The following is an 18,398-nucleotide window of genomic DNA, read 5'->3' as shown; positions in this document are numbered from 1 at the left end:
GTGTCAGAAGAAGATGCATCAAATATATTGAACAAGAGGGAAGACATTTTGAACAAATATTATAATTTTAGGTTTGTTTAATGAAATTTTGATTTTTTAAATTTGGTCAATCAAGAAATATAAAATTTGAAAATTTTCAATTTTTGTGGTTTTCTTTCTTTTGCCCATAATATTGCTGTGAAAACAAATAGCTATCACAAAAGTAAGTATATCATTAGAAAGCATATTAAATGCAGTAGTTTTTGCTAAAAAAAAACATGTCCCTATTTACCAAATTTTAGAAAAACGACAACGAAGAAGATACCACTAATTTTGCACGTTTTCCAAATGTTACATTTAACTTCTGATAACACCCGGTAGAAAAAAAATTACTCAAAAACTTAAATATATCCATCTTATAGCAAATTTAATTCTTTCAGATGGTATATCTAAATTTTATGTGGTGGTAAGAATAACGGAGATATTGTTTATATGAAAAAAAAAACAAAAAAAATTGATAAAATCAAAAAATGTTAAATACCAGAAGAACTAACAACTTTTCGAAAAAATTTTATACTTTTTTGTTGTAAATGACGTGTTTAATCACCCCTTAAAGTTTGGCGGTTTTTATAGTAAACACCTTGTAGAGTCTAGAAGTTTGGCCATAAAAAGTTACAGAGCCTTGTTTCTCATACTAGAAAACCTTCCCATGCCTAGTTTTATGCCAAAATCTGAAAGGCTTCCTAAGCATTCATGATAAAATAGAAAATAAGATTTTAACTTTGACACCCTGTATCTGGCAAACTACCAACCTTTGGACTAAGGTATGTTTGGGTCAATTTATATATTTTGGGCTGTAGAATTTCTAGCATCAATATTTGCCAACCTTTCGCGGATACCCTATATAATATATATTTTTGAAATTAGAATAAAAACTTCCTTTTGGGTAAAAATATATACTGTTTTTGTCCAAAACAAAAGCAAACTTGCTGTTGTTTTTAGATTTTACGATTCACGAACTTACCCGGGTTCAAATTAAATTTTTTTCAGGGCTGATTTACGTTATTTTTGCATATAGTATATATAAACAATAATTACAAAAACTCCTGCATCATACAAACGTTTATTATTCAATACTGTTATAGAGATTCAAAATATTATCTCTTACCACAAAAAAGTACATCAATCGATTGAAACACTGTATACAAGTACTGCGTACTGGAACACACAAAAAAAATAAAAACAAACAAGCAGAAAACTTAGATTCGCATAAACTGCTGCAACAAGTTCGGTGGTATTAAATGCTCTACTTTATCGTAAAGATAAAACACGGGCAACGACACCCAGTTCACAACACTTTTGGCAAAAACTCCCATCAATTCCGGATACTGATGGGTTAAAAGAGCCAAAATTGCTGTAAATGAGCATAAACCCGCCGTAAAAATAATAAAGAACGGGAGTTCTTTTTTTGGGTATACCGACACTTCATGAAACGCCGGAAGTAGTTCTCTGTCAGCACATTCAGTGCATGTGGGATATGGGTAAAACAAATGACCCCGTTCTAGTGGATAAGGCAACATCCTAAAAGTTCCTTCCCAGGTGCAGTGTAGTAAATTGAGGGCACCATCAATAGCTTTCCAATGCGATAAATGGAAGAAACTGTACGATATGGCTTCAGAGTCTCCCCGTTTTAACACATGTTCTGGGGGTAGGATAAGAGGTTTCATTTCTAGTAAGTATTTCGGCACATGGGGGTTGAACTCTACGGCTCTGTGAATTGCTTCTACTGCTTGCAGTTCTGCGCTTGACAGTCCTCTTTTACTTGCAATGTCAAGAGAGAACTTATCTGCGACGCTCCTAAAAGAGAATATGACAGTGTTCTTATTAGAGCGATACTCAATGAGAAGTAGTTTGACATGGCGCATTTTAGGTTTTCTTTAACAAGTAATACATTTTGTAAAATATCGTATTTGTTTATCCTCTTTTAATAGTTGATATTGACGTCCCAAAATTAATATATTCCAGTGCTAAACAGAAAATAAGAGCTAGATAATTATGCAATAACTTATATATAATATTAAAATATAATCTATGTTTTCTCTAATTAATTTTACGGCAATTCTGTTTTAAAAGACATCTTTTTCATTTAGACATTTTAGTGAACCAACTGTGAACACAAGGGTTACGGCAAAAAATTTACAATTTAAGTAATTGAATTAATTTATTTGATATACAGGTTGGTTCATTTAACGAGACAGACTAATATCTGAAAAATTGGAGTATAGAGAACTATTTTTAATAGCAGTTACTTTGAGAGAAAGACCATAGTGAAGAGTTGTTGACCTTGCTCAGATTTTCAAGGGTATCTTTGTTTCATTAAATAGTGTATTTATTATTTATTTATTTCCTCATTGCTAAGAATATGACAAAGAGGATGAATACAAAAAAGCCAGATTTTTTTAATAAGAAAAAAATACAAAAAGCTCTTTTACGCTCTTCACATTTTTCCCAGCCGTTTGGAAGCTTGTCAATTCCTTGCTCGTAGAAACTTTAGAGGTTGAGTTACCAACCAATTGCGCATGAAATTCTCAATATCTTGGCCGTTCTCAAATCGCAATTCTCAAATCCATCTTTCATGAACGGAAAAAGTTTGATAGTCACAAAGTGACAATTCTAAGCTGTATGAAGAGTGTTTCGCAATGCATATTCTACAGTTTTTGCTTTGATTCATCCACAACAACACTCTGCACACTCCCGCAGTCCAAAAGGGCAATCGCGAGGACATATCCAGTAAACAGACGTCGGTTATAACTCACATTTTCGATACTTTCTCGTATCGTAGATGGAGTTCGCAGGTTTAGGACCAAGAAATCCAAACCTTCCTTTTTTGAAAAGGTGCCGACGTTTCGACGTTTACTTATGTCTTTTTCATGACTATTTACTGTAAAGAACCTTTTTTGTCGATTGCATATATGCTAATAGCAACAGAACAATATATATAGATGGGCACATATGTAATTATACTTTGAACAAAACATAAATCACACATAATAGACAATAACTTCATATCGTAGAAGCATCTTATCTTTCACATTGGTGATGTGAAATATAAAAAAAACTTATTGTCTATTATGTGTGATTTATATTATGTTTGTTCAAAGTATAATCACATCTGTATTGTTCTGTTGCCATTAGTATACAAGGTGTCTACTATAAAAACCGCCAAACTTTAAGATGATTAAACAAGTCATTTGCAACCAAAAAGTCGTATAACATTTTTTCGAAAAGTTGTTAGTTAGTTTAAAATTTGATAAATAAGTAATAAATTTGGTAAGTAATAATAAAGTAAAGTAAGTATATCATTGGAAACCATATTAAATGCAGTAGTTTTTGCTAAAAAAAAACATGTCCCTATTTATCAAATTTTAGAAAGACGGCAACGAAGAAGATACCACTAATTTTGCACATTTTCCAAATGTTACATTTAACTTCTGATAACACCCGGAATAAAAAATTACTCAAAAACTTAAATATACCAATCTTATAGGAAATTTAATTCTCTTCAGATGGTATATCTAAACTTATGTGGTGGTAAGAATAACGGAGATATTCTTGTTTATATGAAAAAAAACAAAGAAATTTGATAAAATCAAAAAATGTTAAATGCCAGAAGAACTAACAACTTTTCGAAAAAATTTTATACGACTTTTTTGTTGCAAATGACTTGTTTAATCACCTTTTAAAGTTTGGCGGTTTTTATAGTAGACCCTGTATATGCAATTCACAAAAAAGCTTCTTCTCAATAAACAGCCTTGAAAAAGACTTAAATAAACGTCGAAACGTCGGCACCTTTACAAAAAAGGAAGTTTTTGATTTCTTCGTCCTAAACCTGTGAACTCCATCTATGCTACTTACTAAGGGCGCTACTTTTAGTCAATATACTTTCTCGTAAACTTTCAAATTTAAGTGGAACCTATTGCTCACTCATGGCTGTACTGGTGAACTAACTAAAAGAAACAGAGCGCGCCAAAGCTTTTCTTCACTCCTAATGTACTACACTGCGAAAATCTACACTGTTTGATGGTTAAGAAAGGATTTGATCCACTAAAGCACAAAGCAAGAAAGAATTTGGTCCCCAGTATAGCCCCACCTGATATTTAACTAGTTTCAAATTGTTGCCGTTTCATCAAAAACGGGTAATAACAATAAATAAATACTTAATACAATTCATTGAAGAATTAATTTTCAAACTACATTTTTGAAATCATAAAGTAATAATAGATGAACTCACATAAATATCAAGAGTAACTAAAACAAGAGTAGATTTTGATACATATGAAACGCGTAAAAACTTGTGTCTCTGGCAAAGTTTAAGCCATTCTTTCAAAATTCCTGCTTAAAGAATTTTATTTTTCCAAGTAACGGTAGTTATGTCTTTGTAAAAGCCTCGTATAAGACTCTGACTCGTATCTCCTCCTAATTGTTACAGTCATGTTTAGCAAAAATTACCAAAACTTACAGCGATGACACTGTAAGAATTCCCAAATCCAATAGCCAATGTGCCAGATTTACTACAACCATATTTGTATATCAGAGCACGCTCCAGAGAGTTTCATTCTAATACAGTATTTATATTAAAAGCAAATAATAAGCCTTATAGTGAGTGGCAGCTGTTGAGTTGCAGAAAAAAATTAAAAATAACTTTTTTATTTAAATATTATTTAGCACCCTAAAAACAATCCATTTATATACAGGGTGTTACAAAATTCGGTGCAAATATTTTAAGAGCGTATTGTTGGAGTCAAAATAAGACTTTTTTTTCTTATAAACGTGTATCCTAAAATGCTCTCACTCAGAACTACAGCCCGTGCAAATTGCTTGAAGAAAATTGAGTATTTGGAACTATGACTACAGTTATGTGTCAAATCTCTAATTACCCATAATAAAATCTAAACTTTTCGTCTCTTGCTTTTTTTTTTGAAACAATTAATCAATTTCGAGAAAATCGTTGGTAATCGAAAGGGGACCATTATTAAACCCGATTAAACTATCACATTAGAATAAACGAAGTGCGCCGTGACTGCTTTAATTTTTGACAGATCAAATTAATTAAATCGAAAAAAGAAACAAAATTTTTGGATTTTTTCATGGATTTTTCAAATTTTTTTATCAGAAACGTAAGGTATGGGCCTTGGTAAGGGTAAACTCTGCTGTATCTTTCCCAAAAATTGGAAATACAATATTTTTGGGACGGAAAAAATCAAGAGCACCCAAAACAATAAAAACTTCCAAGTTTTCAGAAGATCGTTATTTGACGCATAACTATAGTTACTGTTACCAAATAATCAATTTTCTTCAAGAAATTTTCACGCTCTGAGGGGGTGCACTTTAGGACACATGTTTATAAAAAAAAAGTCTTATTTTGATATACTCTTAAAATATTTGCACTAAATTTTGTAACACTCTGTATAATGCGCGATAACTATACAGGTAACCAAACCGACTCAGCGACGTTGAAATACTTGCTTAGCATAATAAACAACCCGTCTCCGCGTTGTTTATCATATAACCTTAACTGGGCGATACAAACCAAGGCTGCCGGTTCACTATTACCGCTCCTCTTACGTCACATCACCCCTCGGTCACCATATATCGTTTTAACGGGAGACTGGGCTGTAGTTTCTGCAGTCTGACCAAATAAATAGATTTTTTTTTATGGTAAACACAAGCACAAGAGGAAAGTCCTATGTCACTCTTGGAGTGGTGCTTGCGCGAAGATATTTGTGGGCATTTATCTTGAATCGCTGTAGTTTGTATGCGTCGGGAAATATGTGAGGTGGTAGCCCGTTCCACAAAGAAGATGTTCTCCAGATGAATGAGTCCCGATACAGCGACGTCCTTGGGGTAGGCTGGTGGACTCGATGTTCCGCAACTGCTAGACGCGTCCTTCTTGCCGGAACAGCCCTGGGTGGAATCAGGCCTGCCAGCTCAGAGGAGCACTTACCGTGATAATAACGGTAGAATAAACAGAGATCAGCCACCTTTTTCCTGTGCTCCAGACTCTTTGTCAGTTCTGGTTTGTCGATAAGACGAATAGCTCTCTTCTGTATAGAATCCAGCAGGTTTAAACTATGCTTGGGTGCAGAGCTCCAGACATGCGAGCAATACTCGAGGGAAGGGCGTATTTGAGCCTTATAAAGAGTCAGCAGCTGTTCTGGTGTATACAGTTTTTTCGTATTGAAAAGCACTCCGAGTTTTTTGGAAGCCGCCCTGGCGACCTCGGCAACGTGGTCATGCCAGGACACACTGTTGGTGACCTCGACTCCTAGAAGATGTAAAGATGATTTCATTGGCAATGTTTTCCTGCCGTAACCAGCTTCGGGCCACCAAGGTTAGTCTTCATCGTAAATACTGCAGCCTGCGTTTTTTTAGCGTTAAAATTGACCAAATTGTTATCGCCCCACTCCAAGATTGCTCTAATATCGTTGTTGGTTGAAGCTACTTGTTGTTGCCTAAGATTCTGAGAACTTGCGGCTGTCGTTGGTTTGGCGGACTTAAATGTGGAAATAAGTGTGCTATCGTCCGCAAAGCTGTAGATTGGATTGACAGCAAATCGTTGATATATACCAAGAAAAGGGTGGGGGATAGAATGCATCCTTGAGGGACTCCAGCGTTAATGTTAAATTTGTCGGAGAGGTATCCATCGATGGCTACTTGGATTGTTCGTTGTTCAAGAAAACTTTTAATCCAATTTAATAATGAGTTTTGTATGCCGATTGAGGAGAGCTTGGTTAGTAGTCATGGCCTCCGTCCACAAGTGTGTGACGTAGGCCAGAAGATCGCCAGTGGATCTAAGCTTTCGGAAGCCGTATTGATGATCGCTGATTAGTCCAGATGATTCCAGATATCTTAACAGTTGTTGGTTGACTGCTTTCTCCATAATCTTCGATATTACTGGAACTAGTGCAATCGGGCAGTAATTGAAGGGCATTGTCTTCTTACCCTTTTTGGGTACAGCTTGCACTCTCTCGCAGTTTTCCAGCTTGTTGGAAATTGGCCCTGCTTATACGATGCCGTGAACAGTCTACATAAGGGAGGAGTCAATTCGTCTGCACAACGTTTTAGTATTAGGGCTGGAATTCCATCGGGTCCAGAAGCTTTGTTGGTGTCTACGCTTTTAAAAATTTTATTTATAATTTGTTGGGGAAACGAATTTCTCCCATCGATAAATTCACCCTTGGTAAATATGACGGTGTTTTGCCTTGCGAGTGCAGAGTAGAATTAGATGCAAAGAGTTTACCCAGTAAGTTGGCTTTTTCCTTTGCTGTTACCGCGATAGAACCATCATCTGCTGTTAGGGGTGGCAAGGCCGACTTAGCAAATCCTTGACTAACGGCTTTCGATACCGACCAGAAAGATCTTGTTCCATTTGGACAGTTTAGCAGTTTGTTTTTGATCCTGTTGTTGTGACTTTCTTTGCATTCATCAATAATTCGCTTGCAGCTATTTCTGGAGGCTAAAAAGTTCCTCCGATTTTCGATGGAAGGATGTTGACGCCATTTGCGATATGCTGCGTTTTTAGTGTTTACTGCCTTTTTGCAATTCAGGTTTAACCATTGCTTGTTGTTTGATCCGCATTTAGTAGAAAAAGGGATATAAGCTTCCATTCCTGCCAAGATCGTCTCTGTAATTTGGTTTGCACATTCTGAGATGTTATTGGTTCTAAAGCAGACTTCTTTCCAAGGGAATGAGCGATAAAATTCCCGAAGATGGTTCCACTCTGCTGATTTATAGTGCCATACCTTCCGCGGCATCGGAGGATCCTGCCTTTTAACCCCCAACTGGCAAAAGACTGTTATCAATTTGTGGTCCGATGTTCCTAGGGGGGCATGTACTGATACTGTGTACGAGTCAAGGTCTGAAGCCAAGACCAGATCTAGGAGACTCGCGAACTCGCCGTCTCGATCGGGGATTCTGGTAGGTTCCTCCACAAGCTGCGTAAGCCCGCATATGGTGGCAAATAGCTCAGCTTCTCGTCCTTCATCGTCGTTCTTGTTGCAGAAGCGCAGCCAGTTGATATTGTGAACGTTAAAATCACCCATGACGATGATTTCTGCGCTTGGGTAGTCAATTTGCAGATGGTGAATGCAATCAACCAGGTTCAAAAAAAGCCGTCTATATTGGGTGTCGCTTGGTAGTCTGTAGATACAGCAGATAAATTTCGTGGCACCACTGGCTATTATTTTGAACCACATGATGTCGAAGTCCGCAGGTTCAAGCGTTTCCTCCCGCTGGCAACTCAAATCGTTCTTGACAAATACTGCCAATCCAAAGTTTAGTCGAAATCGGGTATGTAGATCGTATCCAGGATAAATGAGGTGAACATTTGTTGTTGAAGGTTTCACCTTTGTTTCTGCCAATGCCAGAATGTGAGGCTTATTTGATTGCAGGTATTGGTGTACTGCATTAATATTGGTGTTTAGGCCTCTGATGTTGCAGAAATTGATTTTAAGGCTTTTTGATCCGCCTGATGGACTCTCCCGACGAGCCTCCGCCCGGAGATCCGAATGGGAGGCGAGTTTACCTCCGGAATGTTTTGGTCGTGAGGGCGCCATCATGCATTTACTTTTTTTCTCCATTTCCCCTTTGGAAACCGGACACATCGACATGGCGGCGAAACGTGAGTTCCATGGAACCACTTCACGCCGCCTAAGTCCTATGTGGTAGTATTGAACCGGGCGATGCAAGTGGGCAACATCTACCAACAAAGGGGTTGCTCTTTTAGTCGCCTTTTACGACAGGCAGAGCGTACCAAAGTGCTATTCCACCCCGGTCCTCCCCGGGGTAAATATATATATGTCTAGATAGGCCTTATGGCGCAATAAAAAAAAATTCGTAAACTGTACTTACGAAAAAATCCTGATCCGACTAATGAAAAGATGTTGCAAGTTGTGGGAAATATTACAAAAGACGGACTTTAATTTAATCGCCAAATGTACTCAGAAAACGATTGGATATGTGGATGCAATAAGAAAAAATACTACTTTCTGTTTTCCTTGTGTACTTTTTCATGGAGTTAAAAGGCATCAGGTTTGTATATTAAACATTATTTGCTGTTGTGTAGACCTATTACTCTCTATTACTGAATTTTATTGTACAGAAAAACAAAAAATATACCTTTTATCTAAAACATATTATATATGAAACAAATAGAAATTAAGGAGAGAAAAAATAAAACGGCAGGATTTTTATCTTAAAAATTGAAAGGTTTGCAGCGGTAAAACACGAAAATAATGCAACGATTCTTACGTTTTTGCTAGTTTTTTCCTATAACGCACAAAAGTTAGCAGCTTATTTCAATATTAATTTTTATATTTTATATTAAGCATGAAATATTTGTCAATAGCAGAGAAGGAAATGCCATTTATTAATGGCTAATATCAAAAGAGTGTTAGAGATACCATAGTGTATACTGAGAATTTCCCTGCTGGAAATTTCTTTCTTAATTGTTTTATTTTTCAATAAATTGGCGTTTTACTAACGGTGGATAGGTTAAACGTCACAATATGCACTGTATTGACGTTTAGTGGAACATGGTAGGTATGGTATGGTGTAGAAGTGTTGGATAAAAAATGAACTATCCTCTATTTTATTAAAGCATTAAATAGATTTTTCAAAAACTAATAACATAAATATAAACTATTATACAGGGTGGCAGCATCGAACATGACTAGCAGTTAATTACGCATCACGTGTTCAACAATATTTAGATCTGACGTTTCGATGGATTGGTCGAAGAGGTGCCATTGAATGGCCCCGAAGATCGCCAGATTTATCACCTTTGGATTTCGTTTTGTGGGGTCAATTAAAAAGCAAAATCTATGCTACGCAGCCAACATCGTTAGAAGATTTGCAGCAAACAAAAGACAATTCATGAGTGCCTTCAAATTATTCCTCAAATATTGCAAAATGTGCGGCAATGTGTTGAGCAAAATCTGTATTACTGCATGGAGAGTCATAGTGGTCATTTCCAACATTTACTTGTCTGACGGGTCAGGTCACTCTTCATCTTTAAATTGCTTTCCTGCCAAATGTATTGATCTCCACTAATGATGATGTATTAGTTTTATTTAAGCTTTAAATCAATAAATCTCCAAAACTACTGAATTGAAGTACATGAATTTTACATTATAAAGGAAATTGAAAGACCTTTAAAATAAGGTATCACTCGACCACCTTTCCATTTAAGGTTTTAGTGGTGGTGTCACCCCCGCCCAGAGGGTTGCACGCGTTAACGTGATTTTTCACCAAACTTGTATCTCCCTCGAAAATAAAATCGACGGGATCTGAGCGTTTTCCTAAAAAAAAATGAACTCCCAGTAAATGCCTATGTTTCGTTTTCGATGCGCCAACGTCTAAAGTAATAACTGTAACTAAACTATTACTACTTTTTTTCTTAAATGCGCTTTTTTTTTAGAAGATTGCTTTAATTTATTTCCTCTTTTCATTGTTAATGATAACACACATCGGCACTTTTCATATTTAAGAATAGAAAATTGGGCAACCTCAGTTGAAGTTCTTATTTTAATTTTTTTAAGTAAATTGGTTCTTGTTGATAAAACATTAAATAAACAACTAATAATTTTATTCCTGAAATTTTAACTATAACATTATTATTTTTACTGCTAATGAAATACAAAAATATATAATATTAGCAGACTTTTTGCTAAAGAAATACAAAAGTTGCACGTAAAGTAAAACCAAAATTAGATAATATATGATTATATAAAGCTCTTTTGGATATGGGTTCCATGTTTAATTTGCATTTTTTGACTACAGAATTTATTTAAAAGTTTATTATTTGAGCTTTACCTTTAACACATGTGAACTTTTTCATGGAGCTCAAAGTCATCAGGTTTGTATATTAAACATTATATGCTGTTGTGTAGACCTATTACTCTCTATGTCTCTATTACTGAATTTTATTGTACAGAAAAACAAAAAATATACCTTTTATCTAAAACATATTATATATGAGAGAAGAGAGAAAATTAAAAAACAAAAAAAAACTGAATAACAAATTCTTGTAATTTTTACCTTGCTTTTAATAGTGCTGCCGTATAACATATAGTAGCAGATTTTGGCAATGAAATGTCATCATATTTTGCCAAAACTGCCTGAACATCAGCATAAGCCTGCATCTCCAATAAAGCTTCAATGAGATTCTCATGTATATTCAGTACGTTCATAATTGGTGGTACTTCCTTCGTCAAATCTCGAAACATCTTGACTGCCTCTTTTAATTTTCCAAGTCGTCTTGCGCACATCGCCAGTCGTCTTTTTATGTATATTAAAACGTTGGTATCTCTGAAATCGAATAACAAAAACTAAGCGAATATTTTGCATATCTTTCTTACTTTTTATTCAAGTAAGTGTGTTTGTTACAGTTAGTTATATGGGGTCTTCCTTCATGATATCTCATAATTTGAAAAGGATATTTCGTAACCTTAGTTTTTAAGATACAGGGTGTTAAAATTTTATTTTAATTTCAGTTTTTAATTCTTTTTTTAAAGATGGTTTGAAATAACACTTTTTATACCTTTTAAATAATTTTGTAATATAATTTTAGATCTGATAACACCTTTAGGGCCAAATTATGGACCGGCTGGTGAAGTGTCTGGAAAAGTTATTCTGCTGGTAACATTAAAAATTTAATTGGTAACATTACCAGCGGGATAATTCTTGCTTACCAGTAGAATAAGTTAACAACAGAAAAAAGCAGAGTATAAAAGGTTTACCAGGAAATTTATAACCTCAAATTTTTCAAAGAGTTGGAGCTTGCATAGTTTTACAAGAAGTTTGTGTATAATATTCTAAATTTTGTTATTAATTTGTAAGAGTATTTTGTTATGTTTTATCTGGTTAAATCTCTCTTTATTTAATATGATAATGCCCGACTTAAGGTTACACCCTTCCCTCACCTGCCCTTTGCTGGCTATGTCACTGTTATATGACTGAGAAACAAAAAGAAAACATACATCTAAGAAATCCCATATAGGAACGTCAAATTTGATCCACCATATTCTGTCACTTACTATCACCATCATATCTTGAAGACAGCCCCTCAACACTCAGTGTTATTAAATTATAAATTATTTCCTCATAGGTGGTAAGAGATGTTATGGTTGCACTACCGCCACCAGTTTTAAATATTTCCTGTTTGTTCTTGGCTACTTTTTTCTTAGATCTTTTTTTATACCCTCATACTTTGTTCGAAGATTATTCAGGGTAAAAACCACCATAGGGTTTTTTACATGAAACTCTGCTGTCAATTTTTCCCAGGCCTGATCTTTTTCTTTCCAAGATGTTGCATCAGTTTTTTTTTATTCAATTGTATCCGCATATTGACTTACTAAATTACAGAGCAAAATAACTTCTTTTTCAGAAAAGTTTACCGACGAAAATTGATTAAAATTCTGCCAAATTCACTGCACAGTATACAGTTTCTAAAAAGCTGTGTACTGTGATTCACTGGCAAATGTCTGGTGGGATACTTACAAACAATCAGCAAAGATGCAAATACGTATTAATACTAGTACTAACAGAAAGAATATCGGATTTGGCACAAAACAAGTATACAAGTATCTATAACTATTATCACAAATTAAAAACCAAACACTTCTTTTTTTCTTAAGATTATTATACCGGCCACAACAATTATGTTGTTGCCAAACTGTAAACCTTCTGCTAGTTAACAACAGGTTAAAATTTGGTTCATAATTCCTCCTACAGCTATTGGTAGGTTTACCGCCAGGATAGAATTTATCTGCCTGATAACACAGAAACTTTACCAGCTGGTCCGTAATTTGGCCCTTATAATGACTTGTAAAACTTTTTATATGGTTAAATATATCTTACATAAATTGAAGAAATATTATACTACTGATTTGTGATTTAACTGTGATTAAATAAATTAATGATAAAATGTTTATTTATCAATAAATTTACCTTCTATGCTGGGCCTCCATAAGAGCTCCCTGATGTTGTAGTGACTGGGACCTTTTATAATTGCTTTCAGCTACTTTATAAGCCTGTTTAAGGATCTTTTCAGCTTCTGTTATTGTAGTAGCTTCTTCTTCTGCTAATAGAATATAAGCCGTCGCACACTCGGAATTCTTTTCGATCGCATTATGAGCTGCTTTTAACCTTACTTGTGGATTTCTTTCTCGCCATGCAGTTTGCATTATTTCATATTCTGCTTTACCTTAAATATTATAAAGTAAAACAGGAAAAAATACAATAAATAATTTTAATAAATTTAAACATAAACTTCTGACACGATTAAACTTGGATTGTTCTTTTAATTAATTTTTATAAAAGGAAAAATATACCTGCGTCAGCCTCGCAAGTAAAAAACGTTTGATGATCTTGAGCAGATAGATTCATATCGTAATAAGTTAAAGGTTCTTTGTTAGTAGCCCAGTAGAATCGTTGGTATTCTGCTCCACGATATAAGCTTAAGGGATTCCTCCAAACTTTACATTCTGGTACTGGAGTCTGTGTTGTTTGTGTTGTGGTTACATTGTCCTCTCTGTAATCTCCGCTGATCCACGGACTTATGTGATTAATGGAAACCTAAAAGGATAAACATATATTTCTGACAATAGACCATGTTGAAAAATGTTATTTAAGTTACTGTAGTAGCTCTATTGTAACAGTTAAAGCAGATTTCTTGGACTCAGCAACTAGTTCAATATTTTGAACTTTCTACTAGACAAAAAAACAGGTTTCTAATCTGTAAATCTAGAGATCTAAAATAGTGAAAGCCAGTATAAAAATCAATTTTACCATTTTAAGCAGGTCTTATGTTTTAAGTTGAATTTACAATAAATGTCATTTTCCTTAATTATTTCGGAATGTATGTGTTCTTATCTATATTGCATAATTCTAATAATTACTAATACTGATGAATTTATTGATTGGCTATTTTTATTTTTGGAATTAAATAATTTGAATGGCACATTTATGAGGGCTATTATGCTAAAGCTATGTGAAATCATCTATAAATATAATTTGGTAAATTTAACAGAATATACTTCTACCAAATGCTTAAAATAAGGAAAATTCAGCACCATAAAATTACCCGAATATGGAAGCTTTTTATAAAACTGCCTTTTTTCTCTATTGTTTATAAAATACTAGCTAAAATAAAATGATTTCATCTTTGAATTGGAATAAAATTAAGCAAGAAATATTTACTTTTAGTCTTTTCATTTCTCTAATATTATAAGAGTGGTGACAAATTGTGCGTTAAAATTAACTATTTAAGTTATGGCAACATCTGGGAACCAAAATAATGAGCTTAGGCATTGAGAGCTGTATAATAGTAACACCAATATTTAAAAAAATTGCAGTAAAAGAATTCATTGCACAAAAAATTTATTGAGCTGTTAAGCATGAAGGAGCTTCAGTGTTGTTTTTTGGCTCATAGCATAAAATAGACGGAATAATGAATAAAGTTATGTGTAATAGGACAATGATTACATGTAATATAGAACTGCAAAATGTCAACAATAATATCAGTGTTTTGCTTGGCCCCAGGCGACAAACCCGACTGAAAATCTTTGGGAAATTGTCAGAAAAATGCTTGATCAAAAATATAAAAACATATATGATATACATAAACAAGGCTATTAAAACAGTGAACCACCCATATAAATGCCAAAAAAATGCCATGAAGCAATAAAAGCTAAATGTTACTATAGAAAATATTAAAAACTAAGTAAAAAAGTTATTGTATCTTTTTTCTAGTTTAACTTTATATTATGATAGGATTTATATTGAGTGTTCTTACTTGTTTCTAAAATTTTATCCAACCATCTTTAGAAATCTTTTTTTTTCTTATGTAAAATTGCAATTTTAATAGTTTTATCATTGGATTAACATAAATTGATATAGTTTCATTACAAGATGATTGCCATGCCCCGAAAAATTAAAGCTGTTTGTTAGACTGTAAAAAGTGGAACATAGCTGCACTTTTTTGGAAATTCCATTTGGTTTATTAGTTCGTGAGGATATCAAGCTGCTGTTGTGTAAGCAACAAAAAACAATTATTTTAATTATTACCATCATTTTTGTTGCTTACACACCAGCAATTTGATATCCTCAAAAATTAATAAACCAAATGGCATTAAAATAAAAAAAGCTTTGAAGAGCTTGAATTTTAATTGATCCCTTATCCAACTTAACCCTTAAAAGTTAACACAATTGAACTGGGTCACTAAAGCAACACATAAAATTTATAATTAAATACAACAAGTGTGCAAAATAAACATTTCTTTCTTTCATTAATTATTTCTTTCTGTATATCATTATTCTTGTTTTAAATTATTAAAATTCCAGGTTCATTACAAAGAAACATTAAACTATTGGAAAATATAATTCATGTATACCTAAGAATATTACAACCTTAGCTAAATCAAAAATTAAAATATAGTATGTAGTATATGGGAATATTTTAGGAATAATATTGGAATAATAATAATAATAATAAGGAATAATATGAATAAGCAGGGAAAAAGATTTACATTATTTTGGCTTGTAATAGATACTCTTGTACTAATACTAATTGTTACCATTACAACTACTACATACGAACAATTGAAATGGCCTTATATTCGGAAAGAAAATCTGAATAAAAAAGCTAAAAACAGTATCTATAAAACGAAGGGGAAACAGAAATAAGCATATTATCTCACTCTTATCTGCAACACCTTTGCGAGGTAAGATACACCCCTAAAATCTTAAATAGAAAGGGGGTTGAGTGATACATCAGTAACAGTTTTGCTTATTAACATGCCTATTTAAAAAGGTACACTCATCATTGAAGCAAATATTTTTAACTAGTTGAGGTTCTGCCATAATTCTATCTATCAATATTTCACAAAACTGGATTCTTCTGTCCCGGTTGCTGTCACCAAGTTCTTGCAGTATTTGCAGTTTATAGGGTTTAAATTTATGAAATTTAGGTACCTTTCTTATTGATTGACAAGATAATCCAGTTGCTACATCTGCTTGATGAGCTGATAAAGTAGAATACATTGAAAACTGACCCAGAAATTCAGTTTACTCTGTTTCATCGACTAATCTCCATCGATTTCTCTTTTTATTCATGACACAACCAGTTTCTAGGATGGTTCCTAATTTGGCTACTAGTTGACAAGCATACTCCAGGCTTCAAAAATTTATCCTGGGAACCATAAATGAAAATAATGTCTACACATTCAGCTATGTTGTACACCATTATTAGAGAAAAGAAGTGCCACTTTTCGTTTAAACTTAACCGAAAGTCAATTGTTCTTAAAATAATAATACTAGTACATGTTACTTTTAGTAAGTAAATTCTGTAATAATAAAATGGAAATATTTATAAACATAAACAATATTTATTATAAGCCATAAACCAATACAAAGTACCTATGAGCTCGACATGTTTAGAATTCTTAAGATACATACCAGTATATTGGTAGCCATTTTTGAAGTTTTATTAAATAATAATAACAAATTTCTAAAATGTGGCTTTTGATTGTATCATTGGAAAGCATTTTCTAAGAGCTTCAAGATGAGGTATCACTTAACCCCCCTTTCTATTTAAGATTTTAGGGGTGTATCTCACCCTGTCCAAGGGGTTGCAGATAAGAGTGAGATAACATGCTGGTTTTTCTTTCCCCTTTGTTGTATTGAAACTGTTTACAGTGTTTTTTTTATTTAGTTTTTGTTTCCTAATATATGGCCATTTCAAGTTTTTAAATTGTCACCCTGTATATGTATACTATAATTTTAATGAAATATTTGTATTTAAACTTTGCCTAATGTGTTTTTCCTCTAGAAAAACATAAGAAATGTTCACCTAGTAGTATCAACAGTGATTTGTATAAATTTGTTTTTAGAATAATTAGTTAGGATTTACAGAATTTTTAATTCTAATATGTGAAAGCTATAAATTAGAAGTATGAACTAAAATAACATTCTATTTAAATGTCTAATGAATATATTGACAATTAATATCTCTGATCTATCAGGTATGCTTAATGCAGAATTTAATAAAATTAAAAAAACAGGTTAAAGCCAAATAACAAAATACACAGATTTTCACTGCTGATGGTAAATAATTCAATTTCCTAAGACTTATTTTTGGAACTTGCAGTAAGATTCAATATAACCATTTTTATGACAGTTTAATTTTAAGCAAGATGCTTGTTCTCTTCTATCTAGTGTAGTCATTTGTAACTAATTAATATATTTTTTCCTTTGCATGTAATTACTAGTTTATATTTTAGTGTTACTAGCTAATTTTATTACCAGCTATTTTTCAGAAGACAGTAATCTATTTAAATGATAATTTTTATATAATATAAATATTTTAAGATGCTTTATACAGTGAATAGCTTAATATGGAACAAATTGATTCACAAAAATTACATCTTTATTATTTTAATCTTTACACTTAGTTAACGCATAGACTTTCATGTACCATTTTTAATTATTTACTCAGTCATATAATTCAGGAATTAGATCATACCTGTTCAATAAATGAAGTCCCATACTTCCGAAAGTACCACCATTCAAATATTAATATCAGTCCTGATATCAGTGATGAAGTTCCAGTTAGTGCCACATAGAACTTTGGAGTTAAGGTGCTTAAAAACATAGAAGAGTCCCACATTATGGTGGGCAATCTGGTTCAGTATGCTTGCTTATAAAATGTTTATAAATTGGTTCTTTTTACACAAAAGTTAAGTTAAAATCGGTTTCCTGAAAGGTAAATCTTCCTGATTTATGTAGCAGTAAGAGAGAGTCGTTATTACGATTATTTTCAGTTATTAAACTTTATATTCACAAGTTCGTATAAACAATAATAACAGAACACTTCATCCATACCTAGTTCTTTTATTTTTTTTAATATTTATTTTTGAGAGGACTGTTCACTGTAGTGACTGTACATTAGGGATGGGCAAAACTAACCGGTTATTTGATAACTAACTGGTTATGGCGGTTTTGGTTAAGTAGGGTTAACCCCTATAAACTGTTTATCTATGGTAGGGTTCGATCGGTAACGTAAGGAATCACTTTACAGTTTTTGTATGTATTGCAGTAAACTCTACAGCCTGGTTCATAAATTCCGTACGGTAAGCAATAAGAAGTAACACGTATGACGCAAGGAAAATAAAGTACTAATATTCAAATAGAGCTATTCATATTTTGCCGTATGCCGTAAGAAGTAAGACGCATGAGGTTCGATTTCATTTTTTGCGTCATACTTCTTAGGGTAATCTTAAGTAATCGTTTCGGATCGGATTTCAGAGAGGAAAATATTCAGAAAGAAGGACAGGATGAAGTTTACTACGTTTTTTCACTTC

At 33.3% G+C, this 18,398-nt stretch overlaps 1 protein-coding gene across 3 annotated transcripts; it reads right to left on the bottom strand.

Annotated features, from left to right (window-relative positions):
• Positions 1–1,083: 1,083 nt before the first annotated feature.
• LOC126736834 (protein ST7 homolog) lies at positions 1,084–18,130 on the bottom strand. Of its 3 annotated transcripts, XM_050441387.1 has the most exons (6): positions 17,920–18,130; positions 17,561–17,793; positions 13,371–13,614; positions 12,988–13,243; positions 11,077–11,346; positions 1,084–1,836 (listed from the first exon to the last, which is right to left on the bottom strand). In XM_050441387.1, the coding sequence occupies exons 2-6, from the start codon at positions 17,702–17,704 to the stop codon at positions 1,239–1,241; spliced, it is 1,512 nt and encodes a 503-aa protein (XP_050297344.1). In that variant the 5' UTR covers positions 17,705–17,793; positions 17,920–18,130; the 3' UTR covers positions 1,084–1,238. The 3 variants fall into 3 exon arrangements, with proteins under 3 accessions (XP_050297344.1, XP_050297343.1, XP_050297345.1); XM_050441386.1 differs by lacking the exon at positions 17,920–18,130 and having other exon boundaries at positions 17,561–17,913; XM_050441388.1 differs by lacking the exon at positions 17,920–18,130 and having other exon boundaries at positions 12,988–13,234; positions 17,561–17,913.
• Between the last annotated feature and the right edge of the window lie 268 nt (positions 18,131–18,398).

Source organism: Anthonomus grandis, chromosome 5, assembly GCF_022605725.1.
Source record: "Anthonomus grandis grandis chromosome 5, icAntGran1.3, whole genome shotgun sequence".
NCBI lineage: Eukaryota > Metazoa > Arthropoda > Insecta > Coleoptera > Curculionidae > Anthonomus > Anthonomus grandis.
Note: the sequence above shows the minus strand (reverse complement) of the source record. Positions and strands in the feature narration are given on the sequence as shown.

Bases quoted from the DNA above. Each gene is read 5' to 3' on its own strand.
- LOC126736834 (XM_050441387.1), bottom strand. From the start codon at position 17,704: ATGTGGGACTCTTCTATGTTTTTAAGCACCTTAACTCCAAAGTTCTAT. The intron at 13,244-13,370 runs GTATATTTTTCC...ATAATATTTAAG, and splicing joins TACTTGCGAGGCTGACGCAG to GTAAAGCAGAATATGAAATA. The intron at 11,347-12,987 runs GTAAATTTATTG...ATTCGATTTCAG, and splicing joins ATGGAGGCCCAGCATAGAAG to AGATACCAACGTTTTAATAT.